Below are 19575 nucleotides of genomic sequence, written 5' to 3' on the forward strand. Positions count from 1 at the left end.
ATGTGCGTAGCACGGCAAGATTACAAAAGGTGCAATGAACTATTTAAGAAAAAATTTCCTTTTACTATTTCCCCTAGTTTTCTTCTTCTCTGTAAAGTATTGTTTTTAAATATTGAGTACTTGTATAAGAACAACCTGCTCACACTGTCCTACCTAGATGTTGCAGATTATTTTCAAAGACATTGTTGTGCCATAAAGTAAGCTTGTTATCCCTGTTGGTTTAATTTAATACTCACCTTTCATCAAATAGAATATATGGTTGTAGCAATGACTACCAAATAAGTTTGTAAAACAAACACTGGTGTGAAGGTTTGTGTAACTGATGACTTCTATTTAAAGAGATCAAGAGTCCTCAGCTATCTCCCTAACTATTCTATTCATATCTAGATTCTTTTTTTCTCTTCCTTTGCCTAAGAATTTTTCTCACTGAAGTTAGTGATAATTATATGTTTAACACATAACAACTTACTCTATGAAATATTTTTTTAGGAATCAATTATTCTTGCAAGGTTGGAAAAGGTCCTATATGCACAGAAAGTATCTATTAAGAGGTTAAAAGTAGATAATCTCTATTAGTAAAAATTTTAGTTCCTTTTTAATTTTCACTTTTTGGTTTGTCTCTATTTTAAAATTTTTCTAGAATGAATATGTATTTTTACATACAAAAATTATAAATAATACTAAATGGTAAGATTTAAGATGATAAACAAATACCTTTCTTGGGAAATGTGTGGAGAACTACTAGAAATGGTTTCATTCAAGCATAAGAGTTGGCATTGCCCACAAAGTCAGGGTCCAAATGTCATCAGGAAGAACCAAAATGCCCAGGAGAAGACATCACTGAAAAACAGACACAGTAGGTCTCTTTTTCCCTCCTCTTTCTTGGGTTTTCAAAGGAACAACCATGTACCATGCTGCTGGCCTGCTCTTGGCCCACACGGAGGGAAAGCAGCAAGGAGACATTAACAGAAGAAAATGTCGGACAATTTGAGTAAGTGAAATTTCTATAGCTTGAATATTTGTGGGAACTACCTACATTCTGCCTACTACTAGTGAGTGACATTTTGGGGGTTTGTTAGTTACTGGGAGAGAAGGGAACGAGGAGGAGTGTCACTTTTCTCAGGCGCAGAGAGTGACTGTGTGCAGGGGCTCCTGCTTATTTAACATCCACCATAAAAATGAGTCACGGTTGTGTTAAAAAAAAAATGCCACTCATCTACCACAATTTTCCCTGGACCAGAGCTTCTCAAACTTGAATTTACATCAAAACAACAGGGGTCTAGTTAAAATGTGGATGTGGATCCTGCATGTCTGGGGTAGGGCCTAGATTCTGCATTTCTAATACACTCCCAGGTTATGATCCAGGGTCTGAGCAGTGTGGACCTGGGCATGAGAACAGCACCTCTCTGAAGTTAATTGGTCCACAGAGAGCAGAGAGGGAACCCTTCAACCTGGTCTCATTAGGCTCCTGCTTTAATCAGCTGCTGGAAGGGGACCAGACTGATTGCTACAAGCAACACTGAAGGTCAAACATAAGCCTAGGACAGCACTCATAGTGATTGACATATATAATGCCCCTATAGACCAACAGAAAAATGAAAAAAAATTTTTTTTAATTAACAGGGAGGAAAAAAAAATCCTATGTGTTAATCTTAATTAGAGAGTTAAGTACAAACTGCCTAACTAGTGAGTACAGAGCAGCTCAGCTCCTCAGCCTCAGGCAAAATCCTTCTAAAGAACACTGTGAGATTCCCTTTCGTGAGTAGGTGGGTCCCGGAGTCTCCTCAGATCCCCCCAAACAGAACCCCACTAAAGGCCACACACCTTTGCTGGGAAGAAAAGCAGAGGGCCTTTCCTGTCGCTTGCATCATCTTTCCTGCTCTGGTTTTATCTTGGAAACCTTGGGATCGAAGAAATTTTCCCAGTTCGTTTTCTTCTTGAGACAAGACTGATGAAGAAAAGACCAAAAGGAGCCATGAACAATGAGCATTTTGATTACAAAGGGAACAAGAAAGACAAATCACAAGGTCCTCTCTCTTCCAGAGGCGAAGACGAGATGAAATTAAATCTAAGCGGCAGGCTACAAGGTAAGCTCCCCCTACCCCCCATTTAACTTTCAGGCTGTTCTTGCATTTACAATACCAGAGATCAAATTCACTTGAATACATCTGTCAGTGAGTTTGGTGCCCTGTAATCAGAACCAGAAAATGACCTCTGTACTGAAAAGCAAGCCCATAATGTGCGGCTTCGAGCTGAAATAAAGGAGTTGGGTTTCTCAAGTATGACTGTGGGAATCTTTTGTGGCTGCCTAGGATGCAGTGCTAGCTGCCTCTCATTATTCTCTCCTGCTGACTTTTGATCTCTGCTTTTTGAGTTACATTCTATTCCATTGTAAAGCAATTCAAATACCTCAGCTGTGACACAGGTTTTTGGCTGGAAGTGGGGGTAGGGACTGAGGGTGGGGAGGTCATCAGGTTGATGACAGTGGGTTTTAAAAATACAGAGCTGGAACCAAATCTGAACTGGTGATGCCTAATCTTGGCCTTATTTTTAAAGACAACCTCAGATGGTATTGTTGGTGGGTAAGTGATTTGGTGCAAGCTTTCTGCAGACTGATTTGACGGTAAACATTTAAAAAATCATAGAATTGCATGTATCTTTGGACTCTGCATGTCTACTGTTAGGAGTACTTCCTAAGGAAGTAGCAAAATGGGCACAAAGATGTAAATGCAAAAACAATCATAGCATCATTATTTATAATAGTAAAACACTCTCCTTATACTAGGAACTAGTTTAATAAAATACAGCATACCCACATAATGGTACAGTGGGGGTCCTGAACACACACCAGCAGCCAAGCCACAGGCACCAGAGTGACACTTAGCTTCCTAGGATGTGCTTTCCCCCTAAACATAGCATTTACTATCAACATACTTTGAACACTACTTTTATTTCCTATTTCTGTATTGATGTATTTACATACCATGTGTCTCTAAAACTGCTTTCTAAATGCTACTAGGATTCTTGTCAGTTTTCACAAACCAGTCACCTTTCTTTAAGAATGCACCCCCATTCCTGACATAATCTCACCAACAATAATTGTAGAACATTAGGCAGGAACCACAAATCCAAAGGTGAAGGCTAAACTCGATACTGCTACCTTATTAATTTGTGACTACAGTTTCACCCTAAACATTCCCTTGGGAAGGCCCAGTCAAGAAGAGGCTTTTAGAATCCATTTTTCCTGGGAGATAAAGGATGACCCTGCTTCTCTTCTGTCTCTCAAAAATCAAGTTCACCATCAAAGCCCTGCTCGCAGGTTCCTTTCTCTGTGAAGCAATTGATCCCTATTTCTCCGGACAGCAGCACTCTCTGGGCACCTGACTTAGCACTCACCTTGTGTGACTGGGCATGTGTCTCTCTTTCCCAGGGGGCTCTAAGCTTTCCAAGACAGGGATCTCACCCAAACTTTGTATTCCCCAGGCTGAGCATAAAGTCTTAAATTCATGGTGCTAATTAAATGCTTGTGAATTGAATTGACTACAATTTTGCCTTGTTATCCTCATACATTTTATTTCAGTTTAAATACTTATTGCCTTTTAATACTCGTGCCATGGTTCTATGTAGCTTTTTAAAATTCCTATAATTATAGGAAGGTTTTTTGTTTTTTAATACATTCCATTCCTTCTCCTCCCCACTGATTAATATGTGCCTCACTCAATTCCACAATGAATCTTTCCCTATGGAAAGCAATTTCTCATTTTTGATCTTAATAGCATGAGGCTACTGTCACCCTTTTTACCTTGAAGTCTCAAGTCACATACAAATGAATGCATTTAGCTTAAGGCTAGGAAGAAACCAAATCGTGGTACCTGAATAATTACATGGTTGACAAAATATACTCTTTCCTAAATAAACCTAAGTAGGCTGAAACATTTAAAAATAATTTTCGGTCATTTTAGGCACCTGAGGATTAACTTGGGGCAGCAAACAGGTTTCATTTGAGGTGCTGACTCTGATTACTTGGCAATACTTACTCAGAGGGTAGTGGAAAGAAGTGTGAGCTCCATCAGGGTCAAGGTTAGATTTTCTGAGAAGGGATGGTCATTCTTTAATTTTAAAAATTCAAATACTGAAATTAACTTACAGAAGTTTAAAATTCAGGTATAACATAGGTATCAGGTAACGCAAAAGGGCTGAGTGTGGTGGTTCACACCTGCATTCCCAGCACTTTTGGGAGGTGGAGGCAGGAGGACTGCTTGATACTAGGAGTTCAAGACCAGCCTGTGCAACATAGCAAGACCCCTGTCTCTATTACAAGAAGAAAGCAAAAACAAAAAAAGATAACTCAAAATGTTCTATTAATAAGGTTTCGATTATCTGGGACTTGAGAATTCAGAGACAAAAACATTTTTATATTTACTTGCTAATTAGGTTTTCAGATGTGCCGTTAAAAACAAGGCAACCATGGAACTATGAAATTAATTAGCTTGACAGCATTAACTCACTCAGCACAGATTTATGGATGATCCGACACATACGAGGCACAGTTCTTGCCACTGGAATACAGTGATGAGGAGGATAAAGGAGTTCCCCACACTTACAGAGCTTACATTCAAGCAGCAGGGGATAGAAAATAAAACAAAATCGCAAACACGAAACACAAAAAAGAAAAATACCAGGTAGAGCAATGAGAGATGGGAAGTTAAGAGTGAGTGGTCAGTAGCTGCCTTAGACAAGGTAATCAGGGAAGGCATCTCTGAGCAGCTGACCATTAGGCTGAGTTCTGAATGACGATAGTCTTGGGACTATGAGAGCAGGGACCTTCCAGGCAGCAGGAACACCCAGTGCAAAGGCCTTGGGAGTTTGGTGGACAAGGGAAAAGGTGACTGAAGAGGTGAACTGGGGCCAGATCACGTCTTATGTATAAGAATGGGAGTCGGATTCCATTTTATGTGTTATTGGAGGCTTTTAAAAGTAGGGGAGCAATGTGATCCAATTTACATGTATTAAACCTTTTAGTTTGAAATAATGATAGACTTACAGAAAAATTACAAACTGTATATAGAGTTCCTGTATACATTTCCCTAACATCCCCTAGTACTTACTCTTCCCTAGCATCCCCTTATATTTACATTTTACATAATCATGGTACAATAATCAACATTAGGAAATTAACACTGGTATAATACTATCAACTAACCTACAGCCCTTATTTGAATTTTACCAGTTTTTTCATTGACATTCTTTTTCTGTTACCGGATCCAATCTAGGGTCTCACCTGGCACCAAAACATTGAGTTTCCTTAGTTTCCTTAAATCTGTGACCATTCCTTAGTCTTTATCTTTCATGACTTTGACATATTTTAAGAGTACTGGTCAGATATTTTGTAGAATGTGCCTCAATTTGGGTTTGTCTGATTTCTCAGAATTAGACTGTGGTTACAGATATTTGGGAAGGATACACAATGGTGAAGTGTCTTTCTTAGTGCACAGCATCAGAGGTTACATGACATCAGCGTTCCTCATCACTCATGATGTCAAGCTCAACCACTTGGTTAAGGAGGTATCTGCTGGGTTTCTCCACTGCAAAGTTAAGAATGTTTTTTTCCTTTTGTAATCATTACAAATCTTGGGGGGAATACATGAGACAATGCAAATGTCCATTTTCTCCTCAAACTTTCACTCACTAATTCTAACACTCTTCAGTGAATCTCACCTGTCACAATTCTCACTGTGGTGTTTGCCTAATGGTGATTTTGTAGTTCCCTCATTCTTTCTATTAATTAACTGAAATTCTTTTATGAGAAAAAGCTGTCCCTTCTCCACCATTTATCTCTCTCTCTTCATATAGATTTAAGGGAAATTAATTTTATTCTATGGGTTATAATTCAAAACTGTCATTATTTAGTTTGTTGCTCAAATTGTGCCAGCTTTGATCACAGGTTTGCTCCTGTGTCCTTTCAACATATCCTTTTTCAAGCACTTCCTTATGTTCTAGTGCTACAAACAATACAGGTGCATCTTGAATTTTCCCTGCCCCAATCCTAGAATCAACCACTTCTCCAAGGAGCATTTCTTTTACTGGGAAAAGGTATTTAGAAAGCAAGATCTGGGTGCCAGATGTACTCACTGCTATGGGGTGTTAGTGCTTCTAGGTCATGTCAGCTCACAGAAGCAGGAAATATATGAATGTACACTAACCCATGCATACACCCTCATCTGCATTTATTTCTGTATGTATCTATCTGTATAGATATTAAAAACAATGGCTTCATAGTGGCATCTTTGATGCCAGTGCAACACCACAGTGTTCCTTCTAGCTTCTCCTTTTATCTGTAACTTCTTTCTAACGTACAGAGTGAGAAACCTGGCTCTCATCATCTGCAGTATCTTATCTATTCAACTTCAATATTTGCATAATGTAGTTTCAGCATTGCTAACCCATATTCCTATAAGAAACAAATTTACCAATGAGAGTACGGCTTCCATGTATAATTATTTTTGTGTTTAGCCTCAGTATCTAGTTAAAAATAATTATGTTCCAAAACTACTGAGGTTAGTTTTTTTTTTTTTCTGATTCTGATCACTGTGACAATGTTATTCATTTATAATGCAATCAGGTTCATTTGCTACTGTTTGTATTCCATTTTAGATTTTTCCACATCTGGCTGGGTTTAAGTATTTTTTGAGTCTATGAAATGTTACTATGGTTTTATGAATCAGAGCTATGGGAAGGTATCTCGTAGCTCCCTCTTCACCTTTGCTCCTCCATTCTCATTCCCTCCTCTCCAACCCTTCCCCACTCCTCATCCACCACTGGTATCCAGTCTCTTTTGTTTCTGGTTTATCCTTCCTAAATTTCCTTTGCACAATGAGCAGGCTTGCTCTCTAGATACAGATATAGATATAGATGGTAAAATGTGATGCAATGTAAAAAAATGGTAATACACACACTATATATTACCTTTTTTTACATTTATATTTTATATCACCTTCTTGCTTGCATGAAGGATAGCATACTATAGATACGCTTTTATGTTTTGCTTCTTTCACTTAAAAGCATATCCTCAAAATCACTCCATATTAGTTCACAGATTTTCCTCATTTTTGTGTCTTTGACAGCTACATAGCAACATCCTCAAATTAACCACACTATTTTTAGTCTTCCATCAAAGTTGGGATCTCTTTCAAGTCCATGCAGGGCAGAACTCCTCCTTCCCATCTCTACTGAGATGGCATGGCTCATATGAGCTTAGCGGGTAGACATAAAAGGGCTTATCTACCATCCACAGCCAGCTCTGCTGGCACAACCACGTGACTGCTTCAACGGTGGGGACATTATTCTAACCCTTTATATTACAAGATAATTATGAGCCTTCATGGTGTTCAATAATTCTATTAACTAATCTGAGGTGGTTTAGGGGGAAGTTTTTCCTCTATATTCTTTTAGAAACATTAATATACGTAGAAAGCAAAATTTCTGTTTAGAGAATCACTATTTACAGGAAATATGCAAGCATCCTTCTTTTCTTCCCTTGTTACAATATATATTGTTTAATGAAAAGTGGACACACCAACTTCATCTGACTTACTTAAAAAAATAAAGTTACAATTTTCTAAATTATTTTGTTTTCTACCATAACAATGAAAATGATTCATTTCATGGTGAGTACTAGGGGGATGGTGGGTATAGTAAGAAGGAGTTTGACCAATAGTTTCCAGAACACAAGGTTTAAGCCAAGGAACAATCTGATCGAGTTTAAAAGTGTACTTTGATTGAAAGCAGTGCAGACAATAGGCTAGAGAAACCAGAGGTGGAGGCAAGATCAGTGAGGAAAATGGTTAGTAAACCAAGTGAGAGACTAATGGTGGTGGCCTGAACCAAGGTAGTGGCAGAGAAGATGGAGAGAGGAAGGAGAATCTGCGAGCTATTTAGGAGGCAAAATACCAGCATTTGAGACTGACTGAATGTGGGGAAGATAAATGGGGGAGTGGCGGTCATGTGTCTTAATTTCTTCACAGATCAAGACCTGGAGGTGGAGCCCTGGAGAAGTCTTACCTCAAATACTTAGGAAATATTAACATAGATAATTTATAAAATACTGCCTCTACATACAATGATTTTGGACTTTCCTGAAGTAGTTGTCTTTTTTTTTTTTTTTCTAAGAGATAGTCACCTTCTCTCCCCCAGGCTGGAGCACAACGGCTCATTATAGGTCCCTGTGATCCTCCTTCCTCAGCCTCCTGAGTAGCTGGGACTGCACATGCACGGTACCCGGATAATTTTTAGGTATTTTTATTTTTTGTAGAGATGGGGGTCTCACTTTGTTGCCCAGGCTGGTCTCAAACTCCTGGCTCCAAGTGATCCTCCTGCCTTGGCCTCCTAAAATGCTGGGATTACAGATGTCAGACAATGCACCCAGCCTACCAAAATGATTGTCTTAATAAAATATTACTGATGTAGAAAAATGACCAATTATTAATTGGTGATTACTGAAAAGGGGTTTGGCAGCAGTCAGCAACAGAAAGACTTCCCATAGTCTAGTCTCAAAAATATAGAAATTATATTATTAAAATGACCTACAAATGGAAACTTAAAAATGTACTAACACATGATTGATATTTAGTATTTCAGAGATAACTTTGTTGTTAATGCTTTTAAGACAGTGTGACTATATGAAAATATTGTTCTGTAGGAACCTAATATCCAATGCAAAAATCATTCATGAAGAAATGTTGTCAACAAAATGTCATCAACAAATCAACTGTATGTGCCTTCTGTCTGTTATCTTAAAAGGAACAAAATTGGATATCAGAGAGTGAAGATAATCACATAAAAAAAACCTGAAGGTAAAAAGCCCAAGATACAAACTGAGAAAACTCTTTTATAATTGGGAAAATAAATGGCATGTCCATATCCATGGGAGATCCAAACAGAATTCTCCTAATATGATACTTGCTTTGAAAGATAAATAAGCTATGTATATTATTGGTAAAATTATTAGAGACTCTCCTCCCAACGCCTGAAGACACAGACAAACACTCTTAGTTTCCTAAGCATATGAAATGATGTATCAAGACAAAATACCCTGCTATTTCTCACTATTTGATCAATATTCATACTGATGTCATACTTACAACATATCCTCTTTTGATAGAGTACAATTGCTTTCGATAAGTCCAGACAGGTTCTCTGAATTGAATGAAACAGCTGTAATAAAAATACAAACAAAATGCAAAATAAAACAGACAGTGGTGAGATAAAAAATAATTACATTGAACACAACCAGAGTGTTCAATTTGCCAAAAACAAGACCACATGTCTAAGTATGCTTAGTGTTATGCGGTGTACTATACAGAAACTGTGACCAAAGCCTTTAAATATCTCCTATTATTCTGTATTTATTGGAATTCATCATCTCTGTGATCTAAATTAAGATCTGCAGAACAGTTATTTCTTCCAGTCTACTGAAATAATAGCTGAAAAACAAAAAACAGACATCCTAAGTGAAGGCCCTAGTTAGAGGACTTGGTAAACCAGAGACCCAATATTCATTCATAATCAAATTTATTCCTTTCACCACTTGCTGTGGTTTTTTTTAAATGGGGGATCTGTCAATTAAGCATATTTAAAAGATGACGTTAACTTATTTTGTGATCCTAATGTATTTTATGGCATGCTTAAACAACTGGATAAAGCAAACAAAATCAATCAGCTGGATGTCCTGTCTATTTAGAAAACATCTGATAAAATGATGTTGGGCAAGCAGTCCCCATCACTCCTTATTTTCCCAACAATTTCATAAAACATACAGAGAGAAAATATAATGCCATGCTGTGGCCATACTAGCGGAAACTGGGGGAAAGGCAGATGGGGCTGTGCTGAGAAGAATCTAACTTGATTTCAATGCGTGGTGGTTCCAGCCTTTGTTTCAGAAACTAAGATAGCTCAAGAAAAGACAGAACAGACTTCACACTTTCTCCACCCTTTGCCCACTAACCTAGGGACCAGATATGATATCAATGAGAAAACCTGGCAGATAAACATCTTGCCTCTGTAGAGCCACTCAGTAAGGCAGGGCAAGGTCTTCCCTCTTTCTCTCTCCTAGTTCACTGGCTACGGTGGTGCAGAAATTATATACTGGTATCATAAAGCACTTCTCCATTTGCGTGAACACAGATGATCTGTTTCATTATAAATATGACTAAATTAATAAAAACAGATGCATGCATATATACTTAAAACATTAAACCATTTCTAGGAATGCTTCATATAAAACTTGGTTATAAAGAATATAAATTTGCTAATTCTCATTTCATTAAATTGCATCTTCCACCTGTTTAGTAAAGAGCCATAAAACAAAAGAGAAAATCAGCAGTCTGAATCTGTCCCTTAGCAAGTGTTTTATATCAGTATTCTGGATCAAAACCCACTAACACATAGTATTTCCTGAATATAAGAGCAAGGACATTCAAAAAGTATGTTTAGGAGTTGTTCTGTTGTTACTGTTCACTTTTTAAAAATTGAGGTATAAATTAAATGCACTAAAGTGCACAGCTCTGGAGTGTTCAGTTCTGTGAGTTACGACAATTATATATACTAACATAATCATGCCCAAGGCAAGATAAGAAACATTTCCATCATCTGATCAGTCCACTCTGCTGTGGCACAGTGACTCTGACAAGAAGACTTCTGTTAGCAGAGATTACTTTTGTCTGTTATTGTACTGAAGAGCTGTTTTTCAGAAAAGGATTTCATTTGCAAGCAACGGGGACAAATATTAAAACTCAGCGCAATATTTCTATATTAACTTTCCAACAGATTGCAATAGAATCTGACCAGTATTATAGCTTGGAACACAAGTTTTCTGTGCCAGAAGAATAAAACTTCTTGGTTTATAAGTTAGCCTTCTATGGATAACTCAAGGTATGAACACATCAAAGAGGTTTTCGCATCATTTTTGTATATTTCATGGATGGAATCCATCCTCTCTATAAACATCAACATCAGTATTAACATTTCTGCAACAGAAACCTCTATCATGTGCTAAATTACTTGTCACAGCTAAGTACAATGGATGCCACATACCTAGGACAGCAGCTATTTTGATTAAGGTACATTTGGTTCAGCCAAAATATAATGTTTAATATATTTGTAATTAACATATTAAATTACCTTTTGAATAATGCATGTATTTACTAGGTTCTTAAGAAGAAAATACTATGAGATATAAAAAGCATATATGCTTATAATAATTTACACTGTACTTAGAATATAACAATCGAAACAGATGCTTCCTGGTTCTACTTTCCTCCATTGCAGAAATCTCCATTAGAACATCCTTGTCAAACCCAGTTTCTATTTCAAAATTTCCAATTGCAGAAGGAAAGGGCTGAGAACTCATATTAATTACACTAACACATACCCTTGTTCAGTTAGTACTTATTGAATGTGTATTCTGTGTGTGGCTGGGGATACGTCGTGAATAGGCTAACATGGAATTTGATCTCATAGTGGAGGGAAGGTGGGCAAACAGATGAACACTTGAGATAATTCAACGAGAGAGGAGTACTATGAATAAAATAAAACATGGCCACGTGTTAGACAGTGAGCAGGGGTGGGGTAGGTGGGGAGCAGGTGTGGACAGGCAGTGACTGGAAACAGCGTGACCTTTAGGCTGAAACCTGAACTATGAGAAGGGAAGACGTGGGGAAACAGTGTCCAGGTGGAAGCCAGCAAATGCTCTGATGGGTGTGAACTTGGCTGGTTGTGGACTGAGAACTGAGACAAGGCCATCATGGCTGGATGGTGGTGAGGGCAATGTAAGCGTGTGGGAGAGAGGAAATGCAGGACGGGGAGGCAGGGCCAGTGGGTCAGGAGCTTTGCTATGTACTAGAGATACCATATGGAATGCAGTCTAAATGGTTCCTGGGACATAAAACACACTCATAAACATTAATTATTAATAAACATTAGTTATGTTTATAAATATGTTAGTATAATATTTATAAACACTAATAAACCTTAGCCATCACTCTGTTACCTACTTTAATCTTGATAATAGCTGTAATAAGTAGGTATTAATATCTCTATTTCATGCATTAAGAAAACGAGGATATGAGAAACTGGGTATAGTTCTCCTAAAGTTACAGCAGATAGTAGGTAGAATAGTAGCCCAGATCCATCTCACAGGGTTAGTCCTAACCTCCAAGGCAGCCCAGTTCTCACGGGGCAGCCTTAACATTACAAAGTTCTTCCCGGGTCTGGTCTACCCTCATGTGCTTAGAACGAATCTCATCCCTTTTCACATGACAGAGCTTCCCAAGTAATTGACAACTAACATTTCCCCTTAACCCTCTCTGATGTAGAATAACTATGGTTTCCACCATTCTGGACACTCTGAAAACTTTTTGAAATCTTGGGCTTTTTTAGTCCCATTAAATGTTCAGTTCATTAACCTTAGTGTATATATTAAAATCTGAGTTCATTTTGAATCCTTATCAGACCATCTAAGATATTATTCCTCTCAGTGCCCTGTTATTTATAGAAATGATGGGTATGCTTTCAAAATTTTAATCTAAACTATTGGCAGAAATGTCCAGCAAGACAGGGAGTTAGTTAGTGGGCCTTCTTATATTAATATGCTAGATCAACCATATCTAAATGCAGCTTACTATATTGTTAACTAGTCTAACTAAATATCTCCTTATTCATTTTAGAATTTTCCAGGGTCCAGTACAAAACTTATCAGACTCTACTTTCCACGACGTTTTACCTGAGTTCTTCTTTTAAAAAAATTTAACATTTGCCAGATTCTAGTGTTCTAAATCTGACTCCTCAGCTATGACTAGCAGCAGCTCTTTGATTGCATTCCTTTTCCCAACAAACACTTACTGAGAATTTACCACAGGCAGTGCATGGCAACTATGTTCTTAAAGTACAAAGTAACTGAGGCATGGTGGTTATGTGAGAATTTGTAGGTTTTAATAAATATGCTGGGATTGAGTTTACCTAATCCTAGATTTTCCTCATTTTCAAACACAAAGCACACCTGGCTCTGCCTCAGTGAGTATACTCTAGGACCTTGATCCTAGCAAGGTGGCTGTGTTGGGGCTGACAGCAATAAAGAGCTCACCTCTAGCTTGGCATCCAGGTCTGCGTCAGAGGCAACAACATGTTCATCTTCCTTCTTCCCTGTGGCTTTAATAAAGGCCTGCTTCGTCTCCCAATATTTCTGTTGCATCTTATTTACAACTGACTTATCTTGAGCATATCGATCCTGTAAGTCCCAGGGATAACTGCTAAAAACATTTAAAGAACTATTTTATTCACACCTTTCATAAAGATTAAGATATTTTAGTGTGAAATGATTTCCTTAAACATGACTTTCCATTATGCATTTACATTTACAACATTGATAAACATATGAGCACTTTCTTATATGGGTGTTACACCAAGAAAGTTCATCAACTCTTTCTGACTCAAAAACCTTAAAAGTCAGAGTGGAGAAATTTAGAATCTTTTGCAGGAAATAAAGAAACTAACCCTTGAAAAGAATGTAGATATCACAGACTAAGCACACCCCTTTTACAGGTGGAGACAGTGAGGTCAAGCCAGGCAGGGTGACTGGCCCAAGTTACCTCAGTGAGTCAGAGATAAAGCCAGACACCAACACACTCTCTCCACTCTAACACTACAGCCAACACTGAGGTGATGGCAGGAAAGCAGAGATAAGAGGCTGAAGAACAGCATGCCTAAGATCTGTTACAGAGAAATCTAAAATAGTCAAACTCATAGAAGCAGAGAGTAGAATGGCAGTTACGAGTGGCTAGAAGGTAGGAAGAAATGAGAAATTACTATTCAAGGTGCATAAGGTTTCAGTTATGCAAGATGAACAAGCTCTAGAGATCTGCTGTGCGACATGGTGTTTATTCTTGGTATTTTTTTTTTTTTTTTTGAGACGGAGTTTCACTCCTGTTGCCCAGGCTGGAGTGCAGTGGCGTGATCTCAGCTCACTGCAACCTCTGCCTTCCAGGTTCAAGCGATTCTCCTGCCTAGGCCTCCTGAGTAGCTGGGATTACAGGCACATGCTACCACGCCCAGCTACTTTTTGTATGTTTTTAGTACAGATGGGGTTTCACTATGTTGGCCAGGCTGGTCTCCAACTCCTCACCTCAGATGATCCGCCCTCCTCAGCCTCCCAAACTGCTGGGATTACAGACATGAGCCACTGCGCCCAGCCCCATGGTGCCTATTGTTGACAATACTGTATTGTGCACCTAAAATTTAAGACGGTTGACTTCATGTTAACTGTTCTTACCACAATAAAATAAAAATAAAATAAATTTAAAATTGGTTGCAGGCTTCTGATGTTAAAAACTTTAAACTCTTCCATTTAAATGCTTAAAATATAGATGAAAAGCCATTTTTCAGGAAGATCATAGTGAAGAGCAAATCAAAAAGTATGTGGAGAAAAAAATTAGAAACTGGCCGGGCATGGTGGCTCATGCCTTTAATTCTAGCACTTTGGAAGGCCCAGGCAGGAGGACTGCTTGAGGCCAGGAGTTTGAGATCAGCCTGGGCAACATAGTAAAACCCCATCTCTACAAATAATTAGCCAGGTGTGGTGGCACAGGCCTATGACACAAAGCTACTCAGCAGACTGAAGTGGGTGGATTGTTCAAGCCCAGGAGTTTGAGGCTGCAGGGAGCCGTGATCACACCACTGCACTTCAGCCTGGGATACGGGGCGAGACCCTGTCCCTCAAAAAAGAAAAAAGAGAAAAGAAACAAAAGTAATTGAAAATGAAATGGAATTGTGTAAAAGTGATTGGAGTACCCCAAATATGGCTGGAAAGTTTGCTGATGGAGATCCATCCCTCCCCTTGCTTCGTCCACATCCTCTTTGGACCTAGAGTCCCTGCCCCAAAGGCTCCCCTGACCCCCCAGGCAACTCTCCTCTGTGGAGATGTACTTTCCTCTACCCCATCCCATCACCACCCAAAATGTGCCAGGCTTGTGCTGAAACGTGAGTTTGTTTATATGACTATATCAAAATACCAGTATCTCAAAACCTACTTTCCTTCATTTACAATTTCATTAAGTTTACAATTTTCAATTTACACATTTATTCTTAAAAAGCCAGAAGGCATTTCTGATGACTTCCTTAACAATGGTTATCTATGGAGAGAGAAGTAGGATTATGGGAGACTTCCATGGTCTACTTTATATCTTTCTGCATTATTTAAAAGTTGTATTATGAGCTCATATCAGAGAAAATAAGATAAAGTATGTATAAAACTTATGTAAAAGATAATCTCTCTATAGAATATGCACATTAAAAGGTTGGAAGGATACACTCCAAAGACTGATTATTTTAGGGGAATGGCATTCTCAAGAGTGGGACATAGAATGGATTTCTTTGGCCGGGCGCGGTGGCTCATGCCTGTAATCCCAGCACTTTGGGAGGCTGAGGTGGGCAGATCATGAGGTCAAGAGATCGAGACCATCCTGGCCAACATGGTGAAACCCTGTCTGTACTAAAAATACAAAAATTAGCCAGGCGTGGTGGCACATGCCTGTAATCCCAGCTACTCGGGAGACTGAGGCAGGAGAATCACTTGAACCAGGGAGGCGGAGGTTGCAGTGAGCTGAGATTGCACCACTGAACTCCAGCCTGGGTGACAGAGTGAGACTCCATCTCAAAAAAAAAAAGTGTATTATTATAATGAATTGTGCATTTGAAAAATATGTAACACATTTGTTTTTCATGATACAAATTAAAGAAAATAAAAGTTCACAAAGATCTGCTTGCTTGGTGGGTCATGGGTTCAAAAGAATTTGGAAACACTGCTTGAAGAGCTCTGGACCTTATAAGAGGTTTAACATGCTGCTCAGATATGTTATAGGCACATAAATGTCAGCGCTAACACTGCCAAATGGTTACCACATCTACTTTATTCAGCATCACTTACTTTTGACAATGATTGGCTCCTGAATGTTCAGGAAGGTTGAAGTCATGACTCTAAATTAATAAGCACGAGTAGCGTGTGGTTGTAGAATCATTCTTTACTTTATAGCTACCCTAACATAAAATTCCCTTGTAACTCTAATGTTAGAAGTTATAAATAAGATAGTAATAAAAACGCATCAACTCATTACATTAGACAAAATGGTGGTAAGAAAAACTATCATTAGGTTCCCAAGAGAAAAGTTACACATAAATGAATGTCTTAGAGAATGCACATTAGATAAGAATTTACAATATTTTTGTTACTTGGTTTTCACACCATATTTAACAGAGATATTGAATTTGGCTCAGCATTGGTGAGGGCTAACATGATACTTACTGCCAACGTATCTCTTGTTTTTCCATTCAATAGATGTTTATTGAGCGTATGCTATATGCTTTCTACTTTCTCAATTCAGAAAAGATGACAAATTACTTACCATTTGTGTCCTGACATGTTTTCTTCTTCTTCTATTGCTGATGATTTGGGGAGAAGGGGCAGGAAAAAAGCATGAGAGGATAAGTTATATTATAACCTGAAATAAAACAAATATGTTTAACAGTTACACACTATATTATAGTTACATATTAATGTGACACACATAAAAGGCTTCAATCTAAGCCATTTCTAGCTGTATTTTATGGTCTAACACTGTTACACAGTAATGCTGCACACTGGTGATGACAACAATATAGCTAAGTAACACTGGAAGAAATATTCCAAATAAAGTTTAAAAACTGAACAGGCAGATTGAATGAAAAAGCAGGTTGCAGAAGACTACAAAAAATAGAATACCATTTATATAAAGCTTAAAAATATGTAAAACAATACTATATGTTGTTGAGGTATACAATATTATAAGGTGAAGGTATAAAGAATTGCTTAGGAATGATGAACACTAAGTTCCAGACAGCAGACCACGGCAGGAGATGGTGTGGAATGTGATTTGAGAGAGATATACAGCAGCTTCAAGTGCACACATAGTGTTCTCTTTGTTAAGCTAGATGGTGAATATATTGCATCTGTATGCCTCCTTACAGATTTGAAATATTTTATAATCAACATTCTTAAAGAAACAAACCGGCACATTGCAAAAATAAAAACAAAAATAGAACAAAATTTTAAAACCCCAAATAAAAACCAAAAAAAGGTTGATATGCTTGAATAAGATAGCAAGAAGGGCACAAAGGAGGAAAATATGTATCTACCAGCCTAGCCTTGTATATTTATCTCGTTAGTAAATACTGGAGTCAATGTCTCTGTCCTTACTCCATTTGCTCCACTCATGGAAGCTAGCCCACCCCAGGGCCCACCAGCCCAGCCACATTAGCCCACTTGCCTAGCAGTTACTGGAAAGAACAGAAAGCTCACTACTCAAAGGAATGGTCACTGGCCAGAGGCAAAACCTCTGGCTGCCAGAGTGAGTGCTCACAGCATATGAATGCCCAGACTGCTTCACAAAATCAATCCAATCATTCTCCTTTGGTCTCAGAAAGGATCCTGGCAACCAGTACTCCTAAAATGATTAAAGATTTCCTAGGCTATTTAAAAACGTTTCAAGGGAACAAAATTAAGGTGTGCAAATCCCACGCTTCAGGTATGCAGACAAGAGAGAGGAAGAAGAGAATTTCCAGAGTGTCAGGTGCCTCTGATATGACAGCATCCTGCAGCGAACATCTCTCTTCCTTGTGGAGAGCATCCAAATATCTGGATGAGCTGCTTTTGGGAATGACATTCAGGGTAAGTAAGTAAGCTCTGCCCTCCACTCAGTGCATCATGGAGAGGCTACCAACACCCAGTCCTCTCACCACCCACACAGCTTCACTGTAAGTACACATTTACTTTAGTTAGCTTGAAATTTCCAACAAATTTTTTCATAAAAAGAGGGCGTTCAAAGGAAATGGAATTATCATATTCTTCTCTTGAGTTCAATGTCACCATGAACTATTAGGATAGTTGGTACTTTTGGATTAATATTTTTATTATGGTAAAAAAGTTTATTCTTTTAATTTAAAAGTGTACAGTATAGTAGTGCTAACAATACACACTTTGTTGTACAACAGATCTCTAGAACTTTTTCATCTTGCATGATGGAAATTCTACACCCATTGAACAACTCCCCATTTTCCCCTCACACAGCCCCCAGCAACCACTATTCTAGTTTCTGATTCTATGAATTTGACTACTTTAGATACCTCATAAAAATGCAAACACTCAGTATTTGTGTTCTTGTGATTGGCTTATTTCACTTAGCACAATGCATTTAAGGTTCATCTGTATCGTAGTATATGACAGGACTTCCTTTTTAAGGCTGAATAATATTGCATTGTATATGCAATGTTGAAGACACACACACACACACACACACCATTTTCTTTAACCATTCACGTGTCAATGGATATTTAGGTTGCTTTCATATCTTGGCTATTGGGAATAATGCTGCAATAAACACAGTATACAGTGTCAAATTCATTGACAGGTTCTTGGAAGCTGCAACTATAGGCAAAATGATATACACAGGTCCAGAATAACACTGTTTCATAATAATATTGATAAGAAAAAAATGGCTTATGTCGTTTTGCCTAAAGTTGCAGTTTCCAAGAACTTATCAGTGACATTAAATGAGGTCTTAATGTATCTCTCTGAGATCCTGTATTCAATTCTTTTGTGCAAATACACAGAATTTGGACTGCTGGATTATACAGTTCTCTACTCAATTTTTTGAGGAAACTGCATATTGTTTTCCACAGCAGCTGCACCATTTCAAGCCCACTGACAGTATGCAAGGGTTCCACTTTCTCCACATCCTTGTTAATGCTTGTTCCCATTTTTAAAAGTAATAGCCCATCCTAAGCATTGTGAGGTGATATCTCATGGTTTTGGTTTACAGTTCTCTGATGAGTGATGTTGTGCATCTTTTCATTTTTTTTGCCATTTGTATATTTTCTTTGGAGAAATGTCTATGCAGGTCTTTTGCCCATTTTTAAATTGGGTCATTTTGTTATTGACCCAACTTAATTTGCAGGAGTTATTGCAGGAGTTCTCTATATATTCCAGATATTGATCCCTTATCCAATATATGGTTTGCAAATATTTTCTCATATTCTGTAGGTTAGCTCTTCACTCTGTTGACTATTTCCTTTACTACGACTTTTTAATTAATTTTTGCTTATTAAAATGCCTTTTAATTTAAATCCTTCGTAGTGTAAGTTCTTATAGTATGTGTTATTTATAGTTATAGTTAACAAAAATTGCTGAGCAAATTGCCCCTTCTACCTAGATTTCCAGGCTATTCCCAGATCATGATACCATACGGCAGTGTTCCTCAAGGTATTGTTTAACAGCCATTTGCATTGAAATCTTCTGGGGGTACTAATATACAGAATCCTAGACCCCACTCCTTTCCTAGTGAAATAGAATCTCTGAGAATGATTCTGGGAATCTAGTTTTATAACAGGCTTTGCAAGTCATTCTTAAGCACATTAAAGTATGAGAACCACAGCTAAATGGCACACAGGGAAAATATTTTTGGAAATTGGTCTTTCTTGAACAAACTACTGGAT

At 38.0% G+C, this 19575-nt stretch overlaps 1 protein-coding gene across 18 annotated transcripts in view; it reads right to left on the reverse strand.

Annotated features, from left to right (window-relative positions):
• Nucleotides 1–19575, reverse strand: part of ICA1 (islet cell autoantigen 1) — a 154359-nt gene that overhangs the window by 111238 nt on the left and 23546 nt on the right. For 9 of the 18 annotated variants that reach the window (XR_008667301.2, XR_008667302.2, XR_008667303.2 and 6 more), the window contains exons 2-5: nt 16452–16488; nt 13139–13304; nt 9141–9213; nt 1825–1948 (exon numbers count right to left, since the gene is read on the reverse strand). Coding sequence is in view for 15 of the 18 variants with exons in the window: in XM_019031571.2 (XP_018887116.2) it covers nt 1825–1948; nt 9141–9213; nt 13139–13304; nt 16452–16488 (400 nt within the window). In the remaining 3 variants the exon portion in view is untranslated. Of the gene's footprint in view, nt 1–1824; nt 1949–9140; nt 9214–13138; nt 13305–16451; nt 16548–19575 lie in introns of all 18 variants that reach the window. The other 9 variants (XM_004045102.4, XM_004045101.5, XM_019031569.4 and 6 more) reach the window with 3 other exon arrangements.

The sequence above is a fragment of the Gorilla gorilla genome, chromosome 6, assembly GCF_029281585.2.
Source record: "Gorilla gorilla gorilla isolate KB3781 chromosome 6, NHGRI_mGorGor1-v2.1_pri, whole genome shotgun sequence".
Taxonomy (NCBI): Eukaryota; Metazoa; Chordata; class Mammalia; order Primates; family Hominidae; genus Gorilla; species Gorilla gorilla.